At 49.2% G+C, this 24,883-nt stretch overlaps 4 protein-coding genes and 1 long non-coding RNA gene across 7 annotated transcripts; 2 read left to right on the top strand and 3 right to left on the bottom strand.

The window, feature by feature from the left end:
* The first annotated feature begins 9,153 nt into the window (after nucleotides 1-9,153).
* nanp (N-acetylneuraminic acid phosphatase) lies at nucleotides 9,154-10,800 on the top strand. The gene is made up of 2 exons (XM_003978308.3): nucleotides 9,154-9,473; nucleotides 9,890-10,800. The coding sequence occupies exons 1-2, from the start codon at nucleotides 9,330-9,332 to the stop codon at nucleotides 10,538-10,540; spliced, it is 795 nt and encodes a 264-aa protein (XP_003978357.2). The 5' UTR covers nucleotides 9,154-9,329; the 3' UTR covers nucleotides 10,541-10,800.
* On the bottom strand, nucleotides 10,719-15,756 carry polr1b (RNA polymerase I subunit B). Its single transcript, XM_003978292.3, has 15 exons — nucleotides 15,509-15,756; nucleotides 15,077-15,244; nucleotides 14,858-15,004; nucleotides 14,641-14,773; nucleotides 14,413-14,549; nucleotides 14,068-14,291; nucleotides 13,818-13,989; nucleotides 13,492-13,663; nucleotides 13,133-13,414; nucleotides 12,919-13,052; nucleotides 12,683-12,853; nucleotides 12,449-12,605; nucleotides 12,172-12,368; nucleotides 11,790-12,040; nucleotides 10,719-11,718 (listed from the first exon to the last, which is right to left on the bottom strand). Exons 1-15 carry the CDS (start codon nucleotides 15,683-15,685, stop codon nucleotides 10,836-10,838), a joined length of 3,405 nt encoding a protein of 1,134 aa, XP_003978341.1. The 5' UTR covers nucleotides 15,686-15,756; the 3' UTR covers nucleotides 10,719-10,835.
* Nucleotides 15,757-16,363: 607 nt separating this feature from the next.
* LOC115249577 (DPY30 domain-containing protein 1-like) lies at nucleotides 16,364-17,850 on the bottom strand. 3 transcript variants are annotated; one of them, XM_029835298.1, is made up of 5 exons: nucleotides 17,778-17,850; nucleotides 17,406-17,572; nucleotides 17,050-17,184; nucleotides 16,835-16,914; nucleotides 16,364-16,538 (listed from the first exon to the last, which is right to left on the bottom strand). In XM_029835298.1, the coding sequence occupies exons 2-4, from the start codon at nucleotides 17,550-17,552 to the stop codon at nucleotides 16,864-16,866; spliced, it is 333 nt and encodes a 110-aa protein (XP_029691158.1). In that variant the 5' UTR covers nucleotides 17,553-17,572; nucleotides 17,778-17,850; the 3' UTR covers nucleotides 16,364-16,538; nucleotides 16,835-16,863. The 3 variants fall into 3 exon arrangements, with proteins under 3 accessions (XP_029691158.1, XP_029691157.1, XP_029691156.1); XM_029835297.1 differs by having other exon boundaries at nucleotides 16,365-16,538; nucleotides 16,835-16,917; XM_029835296.1 differs by lacking the exon at nucleotides 16,364-16,538 and having other exon boundaries at nucleotides 16,702-16,917.
* A 700-nt stretch (nucleotides 17,851-18,550) lies between these two features.
* polr1c (RNA polymerase I and III subunit C) lies at nucleotides 18,551-24,855 on the top strand. Its single transcript, XM_003978291.3, has 9 exons — nucleotides 18,551-18,704; nucleotides 19,255-19,326; nucleotides 19,592-19,699; nucleotides 21,188-21,320; nucleotides 21,403-21,534; nucleotides 22,142-22,294; nucleotides 22,378-22,527; nucleotides 23,778-23,894; nucleotides 24,325-24,855. The coding sequence occupies exons 1-9, from the start codon at nucleotides 18,633-18,635 to the stop codon at nucleotides 24,441-24,443; spliced, it is 1,056 nt and encodes a 351-aa protein (XP_003978340.1). The 5' UTR covers nucleotides 18,551-18,632; the 3' UTR covers nucleotides 24,444-24,855.
* Nucleotides 19,948-20,810, bottom strand: LOC115249589 (uncharacterized). The gene is made up of 3 exons (XR_003888264.1): nucleotides 20,534-20,810; nucleotides 20,299-20,465; nucleotides 19,948-20,107 (listed from the first exon to the last, which is right to left on the bottom strand). It is a non-coding gene; the product is annotated as an uncharacterized lncRNA (long non-coding RNA).
* Nucleotides 24,856-24,883: the final 28 nt, after the last annotated feature.

The raw sequence follows: 24,883 nt of genomic DNA, 5'->3' as shown, positions 1-24,883 counted from the left end.
CTCTCAGCGTGTCGACTCTTGAAAGAAACGTCTCTAAACCTCCCAACATCATGTCAGGACACATTGTTCTGCTGCTGACAGTAGCATGTATAGAGGTGTGTGTACACAAATACAAGGACACACACACACACACGCACGCATGCACGCACGCACACACCAGAACTGGGCGCCTTTTCTTGTTAATTACTTTCCATTAGAGATGAATCGACCTGCCGCTGTGTGATCACTCTGACTCCCACCAAACCAAACTGTCATCAGGCTTTGGCCTTGAATCAGGAAGAGTTGAGCGCCGGGGCAAACTCTTTCATTTCAGTCGGGCCGCAAATGCCTCATTACGACTGAATGACCTCCAAATGTCAAAACGTCCCACGGCGACGCCCCCCCCCCCCAACACACACACACACCGGCTCCTAAACCAATACTTCCCAGAAGTCCACAAATCCTGTGTTTTTCCTCCTTTTCAGACTCTGAAAAAGCCCCCTCGTCTTAGAACGATGCTAATGAGGGTTCGCATATCCTAATGGCCTGAGGTACCTCGATCCCCCGATCCAGGACTCCACGCTCGCTTTTTGTCAAGGAGGCCCTCGCCGAAGCGTAGTCAGCAGCCCGTGAAGGTGTCTCCCCTCCATTCTCACACTAAAAGGGCATTTTCCCTGAATTCTGAATCAGCGGCCATTGTTGGACGTTTTTGTCTTACTGGCGAAAAAAAAAAAACCTTTTGAGGGGGTTTTGTGGCATCGGGTCGGACTGTCGGTTCAATGAGAGGCCTGTTTCCTGTTCCGCCGCATGACTGCGCTTCTCACATCCACGCCAAGCCGGGAGAGACGTGCCGTAACCACCGAGGAGTCGGCTCTGCCGATCAGAGGCAGGAACAAAAGATTTAAAGTGTCAGAGCTGTTTTAACAAGTTGAAGCTTTTTCTGTCCGCAGACTGTTGTGTTAAATCAATGAACTGAAGGTGGGGAGAAAACTAAGCGTGTTTTTACTCAACGATTCGGAATCCTCAGCTCAAATACGCGGGAAAGCATCTTACGCGAGGATCCACGGGCCGATCTGGGCTCTGCGTGACCTCGGTGTTGCTATTCTAACCCAACCAAGTCTGTCATTAAAAGTCGCTGAAGCTTAGTCGTCTTCCCTCTTGTGTTTATCTCTCCCCCCTGTGAGAGGTCAGAGGTGAGGAAACGCTCAAAGGGAGGCCCCCCTAACGCTCGGCGACCCCCTCCTCATGCCTGTCGCTGGTGTTTTTGCCAGAAGGTAATGGTGCCGGACAGTTGTGGACGATGGGCCTCGGCCTGCAGGGGGGGAAGTCACGCGAGCTGTTCCGGATTTATCAAATAAAGCAAAGCAGCAGCATTCGGAATGATGCGTCCAGTCAGGAGACGTCCATTAATGTCTGTTGGACTGCTGGACACACAGTGATCCCCTACCAGAAGTGGACAAAATGAGAGCTTTGATCCAGTCACACCGGGACCTGGAGAAGTTGATAAATGTGCCTGAGATGTTCCAGCTAAGCGTGGACATCCATGTCCAGGTGGACGCACACGTTCATGACGTCCTCCTTCATGCCGATTAGAGTTGACACAAAATGAGGACTCTCAGTGACACGCTGTCAGTGTGTGTGTGTGTGTGTGTGTGTGTGTGTGTGTGTGTGTGTGTGTGTGTGTGTAATCACCTGGAGAAGAGCCATTTGTCAGCAACAGCCCAGTGATCAGCACTTGATGTCAAAACCATGTGAAAGCCACTGTGTTAGTGACACGCTCTGTGTGTGTGTGTGTGTGTGTGTGTGTGTGTGTGTGTGTGTTGTGAGTCCTTCTTCTACTGCTGTTGATCATTAGTCCTCGGTCTGCAGTAATTGGACGCTCACGGGACGTTTCGGCCCGTCCAGTCACACAGCAGCTCTGTCTCTTTGTATCACATTACATTGTTGTCTTATGTTTGTGTCTTCATGGCTGGAAAGGCCCAAACAGACCTAACAGCCACCCTCTGAAGCATTAAACTGTGACTTATTTTGCCAGTCATGTGAAAACGAAGGCGTATAAAATGCCCGGCCCAAGAAAGTGAGGGTTTCAGTCATGGACGCCTGTTTGAGACACACAGAAGGTGGAATATTCTTTCAGGCTTTGGGTTTTATTCTGTCAGGGATTCGAACGTGAGGAATATCAACACAGAGGGAGGAAGCAGAGGTCTGACGGCTGGTTCTTCTGCGTTCTTCTCAGCTGTTCTGGGCCTACTGAGCTGTTCACACTGGATAAGAACAGAAAAGGGCTGGTTGTGGTGTTTTAAGGCGTCTCTCCTCAACATCAGCTGATCTGTGACTGTGGACGGACCCAACGGTCCGACTCTCGCATCAAGGATGGGAAAATTCTGGACAGGTCTGCCAGAAGTAAGAGACACAACAGGTCATTTCTGACATTTAAATTCTTATTAATGAGGGATTTGAAGCATAAGGCTCCTCTCTGGTTCTGGTTCTGGGGGCTAATTTTCCATCTTTGCAGCTCATCTAAACAGGAATTTTGTCGAACTATAAACTATTCATATCTAACCTTTGACTTTTTTAACCAAGCTTCTACTCTCCAGGAAGCATCAGGGCTGTGTGGGCTTCAGAACCCAACCAGAATCCCCTCCAAAGGTCTCAAACCCTCAGGTGATAAAAACTGCTGATTGTTTAAGGCTCAGATTTTCCCTCTGATTCACTTTAGTGACACAGTCAGACTTAATCTCCAGGAGGAAGTTAATGAGAGCTTCCCTCGCGGTCCCGTATAAGAGTCCATTCAGGCTCTGCACTGTGTCCTCAGGACATTGTCTCACATGGGGGCTGCTTTTCCCCCACCAACAACACAGACGTCAGATAGCATCATATGGGGGCACATTAGCTCACCCAGTAAAGCAGCAGGGAACGTTCCTGTTGGCTGAATAATGCGCTCATCAATGTGCACAAGAAGGTTCTCACCGTCTTCGTGGGAAGACGCTAATGGGGGAATCTGACTTGAGAGAAGTTCAGAGCTCTGCTATAAAAGTGCTTTTACTGAGCTCCTGATTTAAAAAAAATCCTTAAACCAGGAAGAGAGCTGGGAGCTGGCTCCAATATTCACACATGTGACCCCACTATCTTCCTCAAAGTCCTATAATTAGCAACAGGAATGTTCCCACGTGAGAGTGTCGGTTGCTTTGGTTGCTCCCATCTCTCGTTAGCATCTGCAGTATCGGTCTTGCTCTGATTGACGTCACCGGTCGAACAAAACAGCAATTGATTGGATTTTTTTCAACTCCAGGAAAGAGACAGTTGTGACGTGCATGTTTACTCTGGATCTCAAACTGGCTGAACATGGTCGCATTAAAATAGAACCTAGTCGGCTCTTCTTGCTATTTTTAGATTGTGGTTGAATTAAGGAAAACATGGAAATGATCGGATGACACATTTCAGTGGTGGAGTCACGTTAAACCCTAAAGAACTGGAGAGTGACTCCCAATTCCCCTCCGTGGGCTCCGGAAGGCTCCATGTGTGAATATGGGACACGGGCTGGGGTTCAGAAGCCATGACCTGTTTTGGTGAGAGGAAACCGACAGTGACCCAGAGGAGCCGGGTCTCTCAAGCACGACGATCCGACCGTGTTGCCACAACAATGTCAGGACATCACGGCGACCATTTTTCTGGCACCAGGAAACACAAATGTTGCCGAGGTTTTAGCATGAGGTCAAGCAGATGTAGGTGTTCATCCTGAGACTGTTCCAGTGGGTCCAACGGTCACTGGCACAAAGCCGGACATGCTCTACTAACTCGTCCTAATTGGTTCTTTGCACTGGTCCACTTGTTGGGATGAATGGGCAGCCCACATGTGATGGCAGCAGGTTTCCCTTTGGTTGATTTAGTTCATCCATCACAATATCCAAAGGTCACAATTAAACCTGGACAATTAGGTTGTCCAATCAATCGTGGTGAGCAGAAGAGGGGGATTCCAGATGTCCGATCGAGTGATGGACGTGGGGATCAGCGAGGGCTGCCAGGACCGTGCGGGAGCGTGTGTTTTGCTCTGACTGGTGTCCTGGCTCCGCTTCCTGCCTGTCACTCAGGATTCCCGTGACTTTGAAGCCAGAGGAACAGACGCTTCCTCTCTGTGTTTGGATTGGCTCTGGTGCAGGAGACACAGAGGCATCCGACAGGAGCGTCTGCAGCCATGTGGCCGTCCACCAGGGACAGGACGTCACCTCAGACCATGGGACCGGGCTCTGATCCAGAGCGGAGCTGGTAGTGGTCCACATGCAGCTGGATTTATGAATGTGTCGGAGGAAAAAGCTCGTTCCATTCATGAAAGTCTGTGTGATCAGGTCCCAGTTCAAGTCTGTCAGTGTGAGGCATTCTTGACACTTAACATTCCTGTTTGAAGACAGGTAATGGTGTGTGTGTGTGTGTGTGTGTGTGTGTGTGTGTCTGTGTGTGTGTGTGTCTGTGTGAGAGAGAGAGAGAGAGAGAGAGAGTGTGTGTTTCTGTTCGTCTTTGCACGCCAACCTTGTTCATCCAGTTTTGGTTGTCAGTTTTGTACACACACACACACACCCACGCATATGCACACACACCCACACACATACACACCCATACGCACACACAGCCACACACGCACACACACACACACACACACTGCAGTAGAAGAATTAGTGTGAAATGTAGATGAATTAACAGAGTGTGAGATGCCATGACGCCATAAAGAGGTAGTGAGCTGAGGGTGAGTGCGGGGGAGCAGACGGGGGTGTTCGGGGGGGAGACGAGCTGTCGATGACATCACAACCTTCACAAGCATCAGGTGCGGCGCCTCTGCCCCACAGCCTTCTGTCGCAGCGTCTTCTCACGAAACCTTCGAGTGAGGGAGGGGAGCTTGAGCAGCGCGGCACAATATCTAATGAGGGATCTCTCAGAAGTAGCTATTAGAGTCGGGCCCATCAGATACGTGGGGGCTCCTGGGGGCTCCTGGGGACTGCCAGGTTTCAGCCACAGCTCAGAGGGACCAGCTGGGAGCACGTGTGGAGGCAGCCTCACATATCAAAGAGAGCCCAGTAAACACTGGCTCAGATACCAGTGTTTACTGGGAAGAACGTCTCTGGGAATCATGGCCTCACATTCCACAGGGTCGCCGGCCGAGACGAGAGCAGATAAGCTTGGTCTGTCAATCACAGCAGTGTTGTTGTTGTTATTGTGATTATTAGTAATAGCGTTGTTGTTTTTGTTATTGATGTTAATATTCACTCACTTCCTCATTACAACATTATGGACAACATGCAGGTGCCATTCAGTCATTCATTCATCTCTGTGAAGGAGAGGAGAGGAGAGGAGAGGAGAGGAGAGGAGAGGAGAGGAGAGGAGAGGAGAGGAGAGGAGAGGAGAGGAGAGGAGAGGAGAGGAGAGGAGAGGAGAGGAGGGGAGAGGGAGGAGAGGAGAGGAGAGGAGAGGAGAGGAGAGGAGAGGAGAGGAGAGGAGGGGAGAGGGAGGAGAGGAGAGGAGAGGAGAGGAGAGGAGAGGAGAGGAGGGAGGGGAGGGGAGAGGAGAGAGGAGGGGAGGAGAGGGAGAGGAGGAGAGGAGAGGAGAGGAGAGGAGAGGAGAGGAGGGAGAGGAGAGGAGAGGAGAGGAGAGGAGAGGAGAGGAGAGGAGAGGAGAGGAGAGGAGACACACACACACACACACATACACACACACACACACACACACACACAGCAACAGGTGCAGCTGGGCTCTGGCAGGAATGACCATCTACCTCAGCAGATGAGCTCAGGGGACAGAACCAGGACTGGACCAGGACTGGACCAGGTGTACCAGTCCCCCCAGTACAGAGCTGCCGTTGTCTGTGGTGGACACTGGTGAACAGAGGCTCCCTGCAGGGCCGGGGGCCCCTTTCCTCCCATTCAGGTGGTACAAAAGAGCGGGCGGCCCCTCAGACTCCCGTCTGTCAGTGTCCCTATCAGCATCTGCAGCCCCGCCCCTCCCCCACAGGTACTGGAGGGGCCACCAGCACCAGCTCAGCCAGTAAAGCTGAGAAATTTATCGCTGCTGCCCATCTGCAGGAGCAGAAGTGTGTGTGTGTGTGTGTGTGTGTGTGTGTGTGTGTGTGTGTGTGTGTGTGTTTCTCATGCAGCTCTGTGCTCTCTTTGGCCTGCGTGTGATGCAGGCGTTATCACACATTTATGCTGCTCTAAATTCTAAACATTCTTCAGATGCGACACATCTGGTCCGTATGTCCATAGGTCCGGAGGTCCGGAGGTCCGGAGGTCCGGAGGTCCGTAGGTCCGGAGGTCCGGAGGTCCGGAGGTCCGGAGGTCTGGAGGTCCGGAGGTCCGTAGGTCCCAGCTGTTCTTTAGTCAGTGGAGCTGCTTCTATTGAGCGTACATGTGAGATTTTATCCAAGCTGGGGGGGGCGTAGGAGCTATAGAGAAGCAGAGCTGTGTCTAACGCTGCTCGTCATGGTAACAAAGGGAGTCTGGCAACCTGCACGTACACACAAACAGGACGACCATTATCAGGGGCAGCACGGAGCCTCCTCGGCTGCTGACGTAACGCTCCTCACAGCCATTCAGGACATTTAGGACTCCTCAGAAAAGTCCCACAGGTTACAGACCGAGCAGATCTCCTTCCAGGCTTTTGGGGGGTTCTGGACGTCTTTTTAAAGGTGATGAATCTCTCCCATTATCTGGCAGTCTTCCTGGGCTGTGTGTGTGTGTGTGTGTGTGTGTGTGTGTGTGTGTGTGTGTGTGTGTGTGTGTGTGTGTGTGTGTGTGCTGATACACCTGAGTTCCGGCCTCTGAGCCAACACATCTCGCATGCATGCGTAGACGTGGAGACGATCCCCCAGGTCCCCCAGGTTTTCCAGGTCCTTCAAGTTTTCCAGGTCCTCCCGGTTTGCTAGGTGTTCCAGGTTTTCCAGGTCATCCAGGTGTTACAGGTCCTCCTGATTTTCCAGGTTTTCCAGGTCCTCTCGGTGTTTCAGGTCCTCCATGTTTTCCAGATCCTCCAGGTTTTCCATGTCCTCCAGGTGTTCCAGGTCCTGCCGGTTTTCATGTTCCCACGTGAGAGTGTCGGTTGCTTTAGTTGCTCCCATCTCTCGTTAGCATCTGCAGTATCGGTCTTGCTCTGATTGACGTCACCGGTCGAACAAAACAGCAATTGATTGGATTTTTTTTCAACTCCAGGAAAGAGACAGTTGTGATGTGCATGTTTACTCTGGATCTCAAACTGGCTGAACACGGTCGCATTAAAATAGAACCTCGTTCTTCCAGGTCCTCCGGGTGTTCCAGATCCTCCACGTTTTCCATGTCCTCCAGGTGTTCCAGGTCCTCCACGTTTTCCAGGCCCTCCCGGTTTTCCATGTCCTCCAGGTGTTCCAGGTCCTCCCGGTTTTCCAGATCCTCCGGGTGTTCCAGATCCTCCACGTTTACCAGGCCCTCCAGGTTTTCCATGTCCTCCAGGTGTTCCAGGTCCTCCCGGTTTTCCAGGTGTTCCAGGTCCTCCAGGTTTTCCAGGTCCTCGCGGTTCAGGCTGCATTTCTGAACTGGGCATCCTGAAGCTGGTGTTAAATGATAAAAGTGAAGTTTTCTAACGTGTGAAATGATTCCATCCATGCTAAAATAACAAATATTCACCTCGAGACTAAAAACAAGATAACTAACAGAAAATAAACATATATATAAGTTATACTCAATATGTAAATCAGAGGTTTTATTTTCCAGGCCCTCCCGGTTTTCCATGTCCTCCAGGTGTTCCAGATCCTCCAGGTTTTCCAGACAAGATGTTTGAGAGGCTTTGATGCTGCTGAGGCCCCACACGTGATGCCAAGCTCCCGGGACGACTCCACCGCTGCCAGTTACACAACAAAGTGTGACAGCAGACGTTATCAGAAACAGGAATCATCAGGAGCAAGAGCGTCCCTGCCTGACTGAGAGACTGCTGAAGCGTGCGTGTGCCGTTTCTCCGGTTGGTCCATGGGCACCCAGACCTGGCTGGATGAGGTTCCTCCGCTCTTCTTCTTCTATAAACGTACAAACCCAAGACGGCTCTTCTTCATGTGAATGTGTCTCACAGCTTTTGTGACGCCCATTTATGATGGTTAAGTCCGTGCTAGTAAAGAATACCAAACGCAGGGCCGGGATGCTTTATAAACATGTTATAATCATGTCTGCTTCACGTCGATGGAGGTTAAAGCTTCAAAGAGTTCTTCAGTAAGGTCAGATTCTTCTCCAACTGGAGGAGATTTACCTTAAAACGGTGGAACAACAGCAGATTCTGGCTGCGCGTCTGAAACGCTTTGTCTTGTTTTGGATCTTTCCATTTGTGATTTGACCTGCTCCATTAAAGCGCTCCTCCAATCATCACCTATTCATAACCCCGCTGGAGCCGCCGCCGCCCGCATGATAAAGCAGCAACAGAGCCGTGCAGACAAAGGTGCAACCGCGCCTCGCTGGTTTGTCAGGCGTGCGTCCTTTCCTGGAAATCTCACACAAAGATTCCTAGAAAAGATGTTTGTTTTCCTTCATCTCTCACTCTACAACAGACCAGAAATTCCATCCCGACATCTTTCGAATCACCATTTTCCTCTGTTAAGGATTTAATTTGTCTTGCAGGTCAATTAAAAGCCAAGACAGGGCGGGTGTTGTTGGCACTGACTCTCATTTAAGCAGCTCGCTCTCTGCACGCTAGCAGCAGGTGTGAGGGAGGCTCAAGGTTCAATCTTTGCCCATCGGTCCAGGATTCATCGTTTTTAATTTCTGCCCAGGCTAACTAGGTCAAGCTTAAAGAGCAGAGCTCCCGGAGGTAATGTGAGAAGAGGTGCTGCGATTTGTGATCTCGCTCGCTGGTGCAACAGGCCTGCACACCGTTGCGTGTGAAACTCTGGCCCAGGGCCAGACGAGGACAGGCTGCATGAGAACTAAGGCATGTTTTGATTATGAAACCGTCTGAGGACGTGTAGAAATCCACATTGTCCGTGGACAGTTAGCACCAAAGCTAGGCCGTGACCTGAGCAAAGTCTGCCTCGGCAGTAGAGGACAACAAATTCGCAATAATCACATTAGTAAGCAAGTTTCTGAAAACAACCTTGAAACAGCAGAATAAATGGCTTTAAATGTATTATTTAACCGTAATTACGCTATAAGATTCATTTTAGCATCTGTCATCTTGTGTTTGACTCAGTCTTTAATCATTTACATGATAAAAGAATCCCAACTTTGGGAGCAGAAATCAGCGCTCACAAACAGGAAGCGTTCTTTGATCATTGGCGCCCTCTACAGAGGGGAGTTTGCAATTGCTCAATCCGCGCGACTACAACAAATCCCGTCGTGCATTTCACCAGGATGTGGCGACGTCATCCAACAGCGGGACACGCACGACATTTGGAACGCCTGGAAATGGAGGAAAAGCGCGTGAAGGCGATTATCTTCGACTTGGACAACACGCTCATTGAAACGCGGCGAGCAGGTGAAGTCGCCATCCAGAAGGTGATCACGTGACATTCGCACGTCCGCTTTTACGCCACCTTTCACTGTTCAGCTCAGCTGGAGGACGCGGAGTAGGTCTCTCTGAATAACGGTCACATTTACCCCGCTTTTTAAATGATAAATAATGCCCTATTTCATCCGATATAGGAAGAGAACTGTCGTTATATCACTGATTGAGACGCGTTCTCAAGCCCTGCGAACCAAATGGACCAATGGATTTTTTTATTGCCCACATTGTAATCTACATCTTGATAATTCCGCACCAGGAACCTAAAGCTTTTCCCAGGTGCACTGGGCCCTTTGCTTTGTCTGACCCATCATTACCAGTTGGCAGGCTCTGGGTCACAGCTGGGGCTGTTCAGGTGTGTGTAGGGGGGGGTTACACCTGTTGATCGACGTGTGCTTGACTCCTGCAGACCAGAGAGCTCCTGAAGGCCACGCTGGCCCTGGATGACCCCGCTGCCGCGATCATCTGTGACAGGTTCAAGCAGAAGCTCCTCCAGGAGAGTTTCGACCCCTCGGCTGGCAGAACCATTGAGGAGGTCCGTGTGGGTCATTGGGAGGAGAGCATCCAGGATGTGACCGGCCATCGTCCTGCACCTTCGCTGGCGCCTCAGTGTTACTCTTTGTGGAAAAACGCCCGTTTGGAAGTCCTCGTCCTGTCTCCAGAAACGCGCAGCCTCCTGAAACAGCTGCGCGCATCCTACAAGCTGCTGCTCCTGACCAACGGCGTGGCCGAGGTCCAGAGAGAGAAGGTGAGGGCAGCGGGGTGCGAGGAGCTCTTCGACGCCGTCGTGATCGGCGGAGAACACGCCGAGCAGAAACCCTCCCCGTCCATCTTCACGTTGTGTTTCCACATGCTGGACGCGGACGCCAAGGACTGCGTCATGGTGGGAGACGACCTGGACGCCGACATCCAGGGAGGCTTCAACGCCGGAGTCCGAGCTACAGTTTGGATCAGCAGTTCTGGACGCCGCATCCCAAACGGTTCCGTTGAACCAGACTACACCATCGCCACAGTCCTGGACCTTCCAGGTGTTCTGGCACAGCTGGAAACCGGACTTTGAGGACGACTTTTGAATGAAGGGCTTTTATTTGGTGTTTCGAAAATAAAGTTTCGTATTTTAGTAAATAATCCCGCCGAGACCAGGAGGCAGAAGCCTCGTTAGAAATACTCAAAACCGCTTCGGGAAGGCGTCCAAGTCCCAGCGTCCAGTAAAAGAAAGGTTACGTTCCACGCTCATCTTAATATAATAACACCCATTTATTTAATAGCACATCGCTGATGTTATAGGATCAAATCTGCATTAAAAACTGTGCGAAACACAAAGATTTATCTTTTATTTGTACACACCTGTGGATTCATTTAACCTCTAATTTAACCTTGATGTTCATTGCAGCCAGCTCGGCCACAAAGTAGCGGAAGACGTAAGGAACCGACACGGAGGCAACCGACTCGCTTTTGCCACAGAGGACGCAGACCGTCTTTCGGTGGCGCGTTGCTGACCAGTAGGGCGGCGGCTTCTCCAAGAGCGGCGACAGCAGGCTGCCGCAGTCCACACACACCTGAGCCACCGACCTGTCCGAGCAGTTGAAGAGTCGGTCGTGGAGCAGGAAGGAGGACCCGTGAGCCAGCAGGGCGTCTCGCTCCATCTCCCCGAAGCGAATGCCGCCCTCCACGTTCCTGCCCCCCACCGGCTGGTTGGTCACCTTGTCTCGCGCTCCCGTCGTCCTGACCTGGAACTTGTCGGAGACCATGTGACGCAGCCGCTGGTAGTAAACCACTCCGATAAAGATGTCGGCCTCCAGCTCCTCCCCGCTCAGGCCGCTGTAGAGCCGCTCCGTGCCGTAGTAGTTGTATCCGCCAGCGCGGAGCATTTCGCCAAAGTGCTCCAGCGCAGAGTTGTCCTCGGAGAAGGTGAAGGGCGTGGCGTCGTGGCTGAGGCCGTGCAGGGCGCCAGACTTACCGGCCATGCTCTCGATCAACATCCCGATGGTCATGCGCGACGGGAAGCCGTGAGGGTTGAACAGGATGTCGGGACACATGCCGCTCTCGGTGAAGGGCATGTCCTCCGCCGGCCACAGCCGACTCAGGATGCCCTTCTGACCGTGGCGGCTGGCGAACTTGTCGCCGATGGTGGGGTTTCGAGGCACCCGCGTGGTGATGCAGACACGTTTGAAGCGTCCGGAGCCGTTGTCGTTGCTGCATATCTTTATGTTGTCCACAACACAGGCCTCCTGGCTCCTGGGGGGGGGGACACGTTTCATGAGTGCAGCTGGGAAACAGAGGCTGTAATAGGAGGGAGGAGCACAAACCTGTAGTAACAGATGACGCTCTGGCCAGTGTTGAGGTTGATATAGCTGTAGAGGGGGTCTCCGTGCCGAAGTACTGATCCGATGTGAGGGAGTCCATCAGCATCCAGTTTGTCTTCCACCCCAGGGCCCCCCGGGCCGGTCCCAAACACCACGCTGTCGTCTCCCTTTACTCTCTCTGCCAGGTCCACCACCTCTGTCTTGTAGATGCTTCCATGGGCAAACCCCCTCTCCCACGATGCCTTATTCACAATCTGAAGTCAGAGTGGACACAACAAGAATTGATCAGCAAGCCCGGGTCCTCGTCCAGGGAAAACCACTGCTAGATCACCTTCTCACGCCAAAAGAACCAAGCTAAGCTTCTCCGGCAGGGAGAACATCTCACCATGGCATCCTCCATGTCATAGCCCGTGTAGGATATGACGGCTACGATGGCGTTGGTGCCGCTGGGGTAGTTGTCCAGGTCGTAGTGGTCGTACATACTGGGCCTGACCAGTGGACTCTGAGGCGTCTGGAGCCGGTACAGTTTGTTATCAGAACGGTCCAGGAAGGTGTGCAGGGGAAATCCCATCGTCTGCTTCCCTGAAAACAGATGTTCCAGCTCTGTAAAGGTCACAAGGCCCCCCACTGGCGTTCCAACGCTCATGCACATCTGCACTCACCCATCTGACACTGGTACATGTTCCTGGGACTCTGGTTGTGGTCCGAGTATGGGATGAAGTTGGCCACCACGCTGAGCATGCTGTGAGGGAAGAGTTCCTGGTGCGTGGTCACTCCTGGCGTGACCTCATCCTCAAAGATCCCCACGTTCATGTACAGCTGCGGGGATTCAGACAGATTTTACTTCGGTTCCCAGCTTTTCCCGCAACCTTTGCAGAACCGCCGTCGGCCCACACCTGCTCAAAGGTTCCGATCAGCTCTTGCCTGCCGACAGAAAGGTTCTGCACGGGCCTCATCAGACGACAGGGCGTCGTGAAGAGGAGCAGGGCTGGATACAAGCTGGGCTTGCCTGTTTTTGGGACCAGAACGATTTCAGTCCAGGCAGGAATTTTCTTCTCCTTCAGCACCTGGATGGATTTGTGTGAAATTTCAGACAAAAGAATCCCCAAAGTGTGCGATTCCCGTGGACTACCTTGAACCTGCGGAGCGAGTCCACCACAGCAGGGGCTAGTTCACTCTCCACCCAGCCTACGACAGCCCCGTCCAGGAGGACAGGGTAACAGTCTGAATAGGCCTGGCCCGGCGCCCCGTCCACTGGAGTCACACCTGAGGCATCACAGAGGGTCAGAAGAGACTCGGAGACACCGTGGACAGCAGTGGTCTCGCTCGCTCGCTCGCTCACTCACCGAGGGAACAGAGCAAGGCCGGCAGTGAGGTGGTGGACACCGCCTGAGCCACAATCTCACAGTTGGCTGTCATGTGGTTCATAAGTCCGCAGGGCTCTCCGTCTGGAGTGTGGACAGGACACAGGAAGCCCCAGGACTCAGGCAGCAGCTTACGCACAGAAGTGGTCCTCATCTTGGCAAAAGCTGCCCCTCTGTGCACGCAGCGGAAGTGAGACAGGTAACGGATGAAGTTGAGCTTGTCTGCCACCACGCAAAGGCCCGTGGCCTGCAGCATCCCCAGACCTGAGCACAAAAACCACACCCTCATCCACTGATAGTCCGTCTCATCCTCGAGGCGAGCCGCGCTCCTGGAGCCATACCACTCTTAGAGCTCAGGTTCCCGGTGGCGAGCAGATATTCAAAGGATTTGCTGATGTCGGCGCCCATGTTGAAGATCTTCATCACATTTTCAGCGTTCCATGACAAGTTCAGTCTGGCCGCCTTCTTCTCAAAGGCGAGCTTCACCGACACCAGCCACGCAGCCATTCTTTCCTGTTGGGATGAGTGCGAGTGCTTTGGTTCAGAGAGGAAGTGCACCCGAACGCTCCGACGCAGGAAAACACCATGGAAGGGTGCGGTGAGCAAAGGCAGAAAACGGCGATTGGTGTCGGCCTCAAAGAGCCAAAAACACTCAGGAAGACGTTACCTTGAGAAACATGAGGTAGAGCTGACCGGGGGTGAGGACTTCCTGGAATGTGATGCTGTCCGGGTTTTCTTCCATGCACTCCTGCTTTGCAAAGGTGAAGAGCTTGCGGGTCATCAGACACAGCATGTAGAACTTCTCCACGTTTGTCTTCAGGTGGATGCAGACGCACTCGCTGTTGGGAGCACAACACGGCAACATATAGTGTGTGACCTACGCATCCCTGTCCCGCTCAGGACTACTCACAACTTACTCCAGCAGGATGTGGGCGCACTGCTCGTTTGTGTACCACTCAGGGAGGTTCATCTTCACTCGAAAACGCTCCCCCAGGAAGTTCAGCACTTTGCTCTGCGTGATGCAGCCCTCCTCCATGACCAGGCGGAGCATCTCAGTCACACATTTCTTGTAGAAGGAATTGTCCTCTCTGCCCTTGACCAGCTCTTGGTAGATGTGGAAGTCTGAGAAGTCCACCAGAGCCTGGACACCAGCACACAGCGGAGTTGGCACCTCAGACCAGCAATGCTTTATGATCGTTTAGGTAAATACACGTGACGTTCCACAACGTCCGTCTCTCAAATCCGTTCCAACTTATTGCTACCTTAAGTGCGAAGCCCAGAGGGAGGAAGAAAAGCTCTTTCTGGTAAATGAAGTTCAGCATCACGGTGCCATTGTCCAGATAATGGAGGGTCATGTTGATGGCCGTGTGGTCGTCCTTCACGCAGCGCATTGCCATACCTTGAAAAAGTCAAAAGCGAGGCGGCCGGTTAAAACGACGGACAGACGCAGGTGTTGGCTGGAGCCTCTTAATAGCAGCGATCATATTCACCATACTGGGTGTATCCTTGCCCCCTGCTCTTCCACTTGGGTCGTGACATGGCAATAGGATAGTTCCTCCTCGGCATAATCAGCATACGAATCACCTTCTCGATGCCATTCACGATAAAATAACCGCCCATTTCCTGTTGCCGGTCAAAGGAATTTGTGCTTCTTTTTTTAACCTGAAATAGATTTGCGCCGGTCGTGGTGGTCGTTGGTGATCTTACCTCTGCTTCTTCATGATGCTCGACAAGCTCTCTGGGAGTCAGGCCATGCAGGTTACACAACTGGGACTTCACCATGATGGGCAAATGACCCAGGGACTGTTTGATAATACCTTTGGGGATGCCATTGATCGACCAGCTGATGTCTGCCTGAGAAGACATGAGACACTTCCTGTGAACACTGTCCAAAAATGTCCTTCCTCAGGACTTTGTCCCACTTACCACCAGCTTCCCCTTGTACGAACATCTCCTTCCTCTACACTCTGCTGGATAGACGTTCATCTGACTACAGATGGTCCCTTTGGCCACTGTCGGCTTGAGGATGGTGGCTTCAACAAAGGAAAGACTGACTGTATCATTCTTGACAGCAAAGTCCAGCGGCCGGATGGACTAAAGAGAGACAGCAGCACAGAAAAGGGAGGAAAATATTGGTGCACGTCAGGAAAAATACTGCTAACACATGTATTTACAACTTAAATGCACCGGCAACCACAGCAACTCTAATGGTATAACATTGAAAATGCATGTAAATGGCATAAACACGCTGCAGTCACGCTCTTAAAGGAAACACTTTCACTAAAGGTGAATTGCAAAAAATAAATAAAACAAATACGGCAACAAGTTCTGCGTGGCAAAATAAAAGGTGCTGCTGACCTGAACGACGCGGTTGAGTCCGTCAGTCACAGCCTGGTCGAACGACTCGATGTGCGCTTTGGTCAGATCCTGAACGGCCGCGTCCTGGTTCTCCCTCAAAACACCGAACTTTCCATCCGTCAGGTTCTTCAAACTCGGGCACTTTGGCAAATTCCGCCACTTCCCTGAAAAATCCATGCTTGCACGACTTGTTTACAGCACGTGCATGGAGAAAGCGGAAGGACAACCCACCTTAACCGGAAGTGCTATTCTACTTCCTGTTTATGCTCTACTTAAAGCTGTGAAAATGTCCAACTTTGTTGGCCCGTGTCAGTTCGTTTTCTAGTCATTTTAATTGATTCATCTTAGATATCGATATTGTATTGCCTGTCATTTTATGTATGAAAAACAATAACTATGTAAAGAATGCAAGGGGGTTGTGAATATTAGTAATACTTTTGATTCTTTCAGTGAAACATTTCCAGCAGGTAGTCTCATTCTTGTTTTTCTACCACATTTTTCTAAATTTTTTATTTCAGAAATGTATTTCTTCAGAAATAATTCCCCGTTTAATAACTAATATTGACAGGTTCTTTGATCATGTTTGGTTATGTATTTTCCCAGGTTAGTTTATCCGTTTAACGGGTTTGTGTTGTGAGTAGGAATAAAGGTAATTCATACAACTTACAGTGTTACAGCCGATAAACAGTGTTGTTCTCATTATTCATTTTTCTCTTCATGTGATGTGTTTCACATATAATGTGGCATGTTTTTTCAAAAGAGATATTTTATTATTATTTTAAACATGCAGACATAGAGGTGGTACCAGGAACTGGGTAAACATGAAGAACAGAAAGTGGCAGCAGGACATTGGAGAGAAGCATGTTGTGGAGCATCAGACTAGCTGTCCATCATAGCAACGGCTGCGGAGCTCAGAGAGACCTTGTGTTGGATGTCTAACAAACTGGTGACCTCAAAGTAGGGCCTCGTCATCTTGCCCTCAGTTAAGAGGGCACAGAAAGGTGTGGAGAGCCACCTGAACCTGCAGAATCTGGAGAAAACATCTGAAAATGTCAACACTGGTTTGATTTGGGACTAAACCCAAAGATTCCTCATGGTGGACGTTGAGAGCAACGAATCTGAGGGTGACTTTAAATGACATCATTGCCCACTCATCTGCTGTTATTGACAAGGGGAAGTCTTTATTCTGAGCTTCATTTAAGTTAAGGAGAGATACAAACTAACAGAAACGCTGCTCAAAAGCACCCTTGCATCCTAATGCAGCTGTGAGAGGCCTAATGAAATTCCATCGTCTTCTTTCTGCACCTTCTGCTCAGTTCGTCTCACCTGCGATCAGCAGAAGCTGCTCCTCCTATTCACCGTGCAGCCGGAGGCGACTCCACATCCTTCTTCTCACCCTCCTCAAACTGCTGATAGACATGAAATCCCAAAACATCAAATATCAAACTGAAAGGGAGCCACATTAGCCAGACCCTCAGGTCAAAGTATTCATGACAGAAGATAAATGTGGCGTTAAAACGCAGCGTCTGCGGCCTCGTCACCTCAGGACGCAGCGGCTCGGCCTCCTCCAGGGCCTCTCTGCTCCTCCTTTCCTCCTCCTGCAGCCTCTTCAGGTCGGCTTCCTCTGCGCTGCGTCTGGCCTGCTCCTCCGCCAGCAGAGCCAGGTTGGCCTGTTTCTGCAGACGCGTTTATGGGCGAAGAACAATGGTTGTGTTTATGCTCGGTGAGTTGACAGCTCAGCCTGACATAAGTAGTCCTTCGAGCTCTTAAAAATGGACGAAATGAGGCCCGGTTTTAAATATTACCTGCACCATGTCAGGAGATATAACCCAACAACACTGTTTCTATTAAACATCCTTATTAAAACGTCCTTTTACGCCCACGATTACACACTGACCTCCTTTTCATACTCTGCGTTTGCGTTGCACTTATAGAGCCAGTGGGCCAGGAACAGGATGGGGTCGGCAGGCTGCTTTTCCGCCACCTCGGCGAGTCCCTCCGCCAGAAAACTTCCCAGATGTTTCTTCAGATATTCAGAGTCCATCTTTGCTCAGCTCGTCAACACTAATGAGCACATCAGATGTTAGCGTTCCCTCACAAACCTGGTCGAAAACCCCCCACGTAACGGTTCAGAGGCCTTCGCTCTAGCCGTTCTTTTTAGAACAGAGAACGCTGATGATGTTGACGTTAGCAAAGATCCTGAGAGCAACTTCAAACCCCCCATTTTAACCCCCCATCAGGGTCAGAACCTGTCTTGTCAGAGTCTCACCTGGTATTCTGAACTGCTGCTGACTGTGGTTCATTCACTACGGAGCACAACTGCACTGCAGGGTCAAACATAGTATGTTGCTTTGAATCAAAGCTTCCGTGATTTTGGATGTGGAAAGATCAAGCATCTTCTGTGAATCTTTGATCTTTAGGGCTGTTTAATCTTAATTTTGCATGAGGTTGGGAAGGGGGGGGGGGGGGGGGGGGGGGGGTCTAATTATTCTTTTTTTCTAATTATATCATTATTATTATTAGTCGGATCACATTTTCGGCCCTTTCACATTCACCTGTGCTGTCCAAAGTCAAATCAGTGGCGCAATTAAAATTCCCAATAATTATGTGTTTTCGTAAATTGTAAAAAGCATTTTTACTCATCCAAATGTTACAAAACAGCAGGGTTTTTTTGTACTGTTGCCCTGACTAAACAAAGTCGGCCGTCAACGCCGAGGTTGGGGATGAGGTGTGCTGGAGGAGACAGGAGGGAGGAGATGGTGACCACACCACCCAGGTTAAAGAGCATGTTGCATTAAATAGGGAATAGCGGAGTGGCTCCTGTAGTCAGGAGAGGGGAATGTGTCCCAGTGCTCTGTAGGAAATATGAAGTACAGAGGAGAATGAAATAGGAGCTCAGTCTGCGGAGTCAGCAGACAGGTGATGCGCTGCTCAGGGAGCGAGAGAGTCAGAACTGTTACACTATTTCTGAGAGAGAGCGAATACAGTCTGGCTGCAGTAACACTTCTGATCAGCCGGGGGCGGTAATGCGCTTAAAGGTGGTCTGCCACCCGCCAAAGGAGAAGAAGAAGGTGGCGGTGACGATAATGACGATGATAACGAAGAAGAAGAACTAGTAACAACAATGGCGGCCTCCAGTAAGAACGTGGAAGAGATTCGGAATCGGGTGATACTGAGCGAATTTGGAGTAAAAAATGTAAGTTGTTTTGTTTGACATCAGAACGTTTCATAGTTTTGTCGAACGAGTAAAACGGTGACGTGTGTACGCATTTGGCTTCATATCACAGGATGTATAAATGCGTACACGCATGTAGTGTGTCAAATCATACACACACATTTGAATTCACTGGTTCTTAACCGCGTTTATGTCACTGCTGTGGTTGGTAGTGAGCAACCACAGCTGCTAGCTCAAGTGTTGCTAAGCTAACGGATGGTATTTACGACCAGAGAGTAAATGTAAATTAATTAATGCTCATTGCACCACAGCCTGTCATGATTAAACCTGGTCTGATGATAAGCTGTTGACAATAATGTTGTCCTGATTAGAAATAAACTCTTAAAAATGGAATTCCAGCCCATGAAATCTCAGCAAATCTGCTGCCTGTTTTCTGGAGGTGTCTATAATCAACGTTTGAGTGGTAAAATGACTATTTTGTAGTCTCGTCTTACCACTCAAACAGTATGGATCCTTTTATCCAGATTCCTTCTGCCTGTACCTAATATTGACTGATTTGTGTGTTTGGAAGGTTCACACAACCGATTTCCCTGGAAACTACCCCAACTTCGATGATTCGTGGGATATGGCCAAATTTAAAAAGGTAAATATTTGGCCGGTGACATGTTAGTTTCTCTCTCCTTCCAATTTGGCGATGTCATAAAGACTGTAGGAAAATACCTTTTTATTCCCTGAACATAACTAACATGTTAAATGGGACCTAATTAATGTTGCCGTGACGCCACAGCTTCCGTTTCCAGCCGCTGATGCAGGTTTCTGATGAAATATCTGTTTCAGGAGCGAAGACAGAAATCTCAGAAGTTGCACATTCATTTATTGATTGATTGATTGGTTGGTTGATTTTCCAGAATTTCCAGATTGATCTAATGCACCTGGATGAAAGTCAAATGGAGTTTGACATGATGGGAGTGGATGCAGCCATCACCAATGCCTTCAGAAGGATCCTGCTAGCAGAGGTGAGCGTCTTGTTGCTCCACTCGTTTCTCTCTCAAGTTACTTTGGTTGAACCTGATTAAACGTCTGTCTGAAGTCTTTGATGTTTAAAGACAATTGTTTTGATCAGAACACGCGTGTAAACAGTAAATAAACAGGGCTATTTAAATAGATGTCTCTAATGAAAGATCATTTATTTAGATTACATTTCTGCCAAAAGAAAATTCCTTGTTATTTGATTTTAAACTTGGTTAAATTGATTTCACTCTTTACTTTTTGAGCGTGTTTCAACAGTTCTGTGATATTGACGATAATAACAGCAACAACAACGGTAATAACTGATCATTTTGGTCACAATCACCAGTGGGACTTTCTCAGATCCACCTTAAGTTGGTCTCCCTTTGGCTGGTGGAAGGAACCCGGAGGTGGTTCTGGGGAAGAGTCAAAGAAAACAACAAATTGTTCTTGAATCTGAAAGTTTCAGCAGCCGTTTGTGTCCTTCAAACACGCTCTCCCCTCTGTGGAGTTTGAATGTTCTCGTTAGCATCAGAAGTTGGGGAATAAATGAACATGACAACATTATAAAAGGAATATTAGACAGACTTCATGAGGTTCACGTCACCTCTCCAGGCTCTTTATGCCGTGCGGCTCCTTCCTCAGAGGTTTGGGTTCATGTTGATCATCTGTGGCTCCATCATCCAGATGTTCCGTGGCAGCAGAGCAGTCAGGCAGATGTTGGTCTGGTTGAGAAGACTTTGGTGAACTGAGATGGTAGAACAGCTGTGGGGCCTTCAGGAAACCACTGATCAGTGAGGCATAAAGACTCTGGAGCAAAGAAGTGATGAGTCCAAATTCACCCTGTTCCAGAGTGCTGGGGCATCAGGGAGAGAAGAGAGGCAGATGAGGTGATGCCCCCATCATGCCTAGTGCCTACTGGACCAGCCTGGGGGGTCAGCTGAAGATCCTGAACAACCAGGTGGACCAGAGAAACTAACATAACAGCTGCTGAATGTCTCCTTGTCCTTCAACGTGCGGCTGGTCTTGACTCTAGATTACAGAGCTGCAGGCAGCCGTCCTGTCGGTGGTCTCTGAACTGGTGCTGCGAGGATGGTCCTCACGGATCTGTGGATCCTACCTGCTTAAATGTGCACAAACACAAGAAAATGTAAGTTTAAAACGACGGGGAAACGAAGCGCTACCTGTTCCCGACACTTGGAGGCAAAAGCAGGAAGCTGCAGCGGTGCAGCAAGAGGACAAAAGGATGAAAGGACAGGTTCTCTTCTCATCTACCACTTGGACAAGATGAGCAGTCACAGCTGGACAGTTGTGGAGGAACCGTTAGCATCGTTAGCACTTGATGAATCAGGAGTTTGGTTGGTTTCAGAACTGCTCGTCTTTGAGTTGTGAGGAGGAAATGTTTCAGGCTTCTATTAAGTTATTGATGAATTAAAAGTTTTAGGTTAAAGTCTTCTATCATTCAGGTTTTACACGTGTGTGTTTTACTTTTGTAGGTGCCCACCATGGCCATCGAGAAGGTTTTTATCTACAACAACACATCTATCGTCCAGGATGAAGTTCTGGCACATAGACTAGGCCTCATCCCGATCAAAGCCGACCCTCGACTCTTTGAGTACAGGAACAGTGGTAAAATGACTATAATAAAAATGTGTGTGTGTGTGTGTTTCCCCATCAATCATTCAGCCGTTCTCTCACTTTGTATCTTCAGGAGACGAAGCGACTGAGAATGAAGGTTCAGAAATCGACACGATTCAGCTCCAGCTGAAGATCAGTTGCAGCAGAAATCCAGCATCCAGCAAAGACTCATCTGACCCCCGAGAGCTCTATCTGAATCACATGGGTAGGCGTATATACCTTCATCTCCAGTGTGAAAGGATTCAAACCTGAGGAAACATCGTAGAGTCTCAGGGAACTAAGAACACTCTGGATAAATCCTGATAAATGGGCGACTACAGTGACAAAGTGAAAGAGATTTCTGTCAAATCGTCTTTTCACAGGCCAAAGCGACTAATAACATTATTATTATTATTTCATGTCGGCCACATTCAGCGTGTGTGCCTGCAGTGCAACACTCTACCGCTGGGCGGCGCTGTTCTGTCAAATAAAAGCTCATCTTTGGCCTCTACACAAACATTGTATATGTCTTTATAGATAAATTCTGAGCCATGTACAAAACCGTTCAGGTTTAGATCAATAAATCTGTGAGGCCACGTACAATAAAGCCAGAACATCCCTTATTGATCGATTGATGTTGTCATTTAAAGACCGGTCGGGTCTATATGGTTCAGGCTCTCGACACCTGCTGTATGTCTGACTCGATGGGCCTCCAGGTCTGGATTCTTGCCTCCGTTAATGCTTTGTGGACACACTCGGTGACCACTTTACCACCAAATGAAATGCCCGCGGCTCCATTGTGAGATGCTTTTCTCCTGTGCTGTGTCCAATAGTCTATTCCAAGGACATTCACTGGGTTCCCATTGGGAATCAGGCAGATGTGTTTGCTAACTGCAGCATTGGACCAGTGCACGGTGACATCCTGATAGCTCAGCTCAGGCCAGGCCAGGAATTAGACATTATCATGCACTGCATCAAAGGCATCGGTAAGTGACCGCTCCTTCCTGCTCAGGTTACTTACGGTATTTTATTGAGAGGTGTCACAAGTCAAATGCTGCTCTCTCTTTAGGCAAGGACCATGCTAAATTTTCCCCCGTGGCTACGGCCAGCTACCGACTCCTGCCAGAAATCACCCTCCTGGAACCAGTGGAAGGAGAGAAAGCGGAACGACTGCAACGGTGCTTCTTCCGAGGCGTCATCGACCTGGAAGATTCTAACGGTAGGAACGCGTTTCTGCCCAAGGCTGTTGTTGGAGACGCTGATCCGAGCACAGAAACCTCTGAAACTTCATGTCGTAGTTTTGTATTGGTTGAGCAATTGCTGACACGGACAAATGGGACCCTGATAGACGAGATTGGACCCGGTGTGGCGCTGTTTTCGGTGGGTTACGACCTGTTGTTTAAAGCTGTGTGGAGATGGAATAATAGTATTTATACTGTTTTGCATCCCAAATCTATAATGAAAACTTTCTTTGAGCTGAAATAAAACTGGGAAATAAAACCAAAGCTTCATATTGTTCTATAATCCAGGGAAACTCTAGTTTCCACTGAAACATCAGGCACCTCTGGGGTGTTTGTATGTGGTGGTCGATGCCACAGGAAGCTAGCAGAGCTGCTCACATCATCACTCTGGTGGCGTTTAAGTGATCATGGAATTCTGGGAAAGTCCACATCGTACCTGTACATGTGGCTCTTTATCAACCGCCCCTTTAATTCTGTCTCAGCTAGTGTTAATGTTAATGTAGCTAGCTTTGTTTTTAGATCTAATCTGTCTTGTTTAGCAGTGAAGTGAAGGGAGATGGCCTTTAAATATCCCAGGTTAGACCCCTCCTCCTCACGCTACACGACCAGTCACAGACGACAGCGGCGATTTCTCCCGTTAGACCCGAGGACCCGACGTCCTGACAGGCTGCACCTTGTTAAACGTGGATGATGACTGAATCCAGACCTCCTGAAACAGGCTGATCTGCACCTCCTCACCTCTGCAGTCAGAGCAGAAAACTTCCGTCGCCTCAAATTCAGCCATGTTGGAAAAGGAGCGTTTGGTTTCGCTCGTGCACAACACAAAGCCCCACTTGTGTCGAGCTTTGAAATGTGCCGACCACAGAACTGGGAAGAATCAGCCCACCGGCCCGTTGAGACTTGGATGCAGACATTAGTCTCATTATTAGATGCACTGCATGAAAAAAAGGTATTTTATAATGTCTAAATAAAATACCTTTTTTTTTTTTTTTTTTTTAAAAAGGAGGTGCATGAAATTTGTAAAGAAATCCAGATCAACTGCAGGAGTCTTGGAAGTTAAGCACAAACAAAAGAAGACTTGTGTATTGACTAATTACTCCTGCGTTTCCTGTTTTTCCTGTGTTGCTGTTTGAGGCTGAAAGCGTGCATGAGCCGTGCATGAGCCGTGCATGAGCCGGTGGTAAAACCATGAAGATTCATTAATGACATCACATCTCTGCACCTCCAGGAAAGAAAGTGGCCAAAGTGGCCAACAGCCGCCTGGACACGTGCAGCAGGGAAGTCCTGCGACATGACGACCTGAAGAACGTGGTGAAGCTGGGGAGACATCGAGACCATTTCATCTGTACGTTCCCAGTTTGGACTCGCGTCCACCGTGGAAACATTAAACTGGTTCCAGTGATGGAACAACGGCAGCTGCGCATGACTGGTTTTGATCAACTTGAGGGTGCGAGCTGAGGATTCTGGACTCAGAGATCAATTTATGGAATAATAAATGGGTTTAAGACAGTCGATCTCACAGCTCTACAATGGAGAGAACATTTTTACTTCACGGATACCATCAGTAGATATTTCAGATTACAAATCTTTGTTCTTGAGTGTTGAAAATGATTTTTACTTAGTAAAATATGAAAAAACCCCTTAAATCTTTAGTCACCAGATAAATAGAAAACGAAGACATTTCCATTTCCTTTTAGTCATTCTGTGCTTTTTTCCATGTTTTATTCCTTCTGCATTTTTTCTAAATACCTGACGATGATTCTTTGTCCTTCCAGTTACCGTGGAGACAACTGGAATCCTACCTCCAGATGTTCTGGTCACAGAGGCCATCAAAGTGCTCATGACTAAATGTCAGAGGTTCCTCAATGAGCTGGAGTCATCGGACATGAAATAAAATCCAGAAGGATTTTGCTTGGACAGATGTGCATAGCGGCGCACTTCAGAGACACTTTGTTTTGGTTGACGTACTTGTGAGCTCAAAAGTATTTTAAGTCTTTAGATCGCAGCTCAGTGTTACTTGCAATAAAATCATGAAGAGCCTGCTTTCCTCCTGTGCTGGCCCTCAACAGTTATGTAAGCAATGGCTTCATCACTTCGTCTTGGAGAAGGTTCACAATAAGGGAAATTACTTTGACCACTTTATTGTGCTTCAAGAGGAACAGAGTGAGACTGTTGCGTAACCATCAATGGCAGTAAAAACACAGGCAGATCTGTTGTGTCACCTGTGTGATGACTTCTCCCTAAACGACAGGAACAATGCGACAAAAGCTGAATCCAAGAAAATGAGGAATGTTCTGTTGCCTGGATTTTTCCAGCCTCCTTTTTGGATCCTCG

Source organism: Takifugu rubripes, chromosome 4 (genome assembly GCF_901000725.2).
Source record: "Takifugu rubripes chromosome 4, fTakRub1.2, whole genome shotgun sequence".
Classification (NCBI taxonomy): Eukaryota; Metazoa; Chordata; class Actinopteri; order Tetraodontiformes; family Tetraodontidae; genus Takifugu; species Takifugu rubripes.
This window is presented reverse-complemented; position numbering and strand designations above follow the sequence as displayed.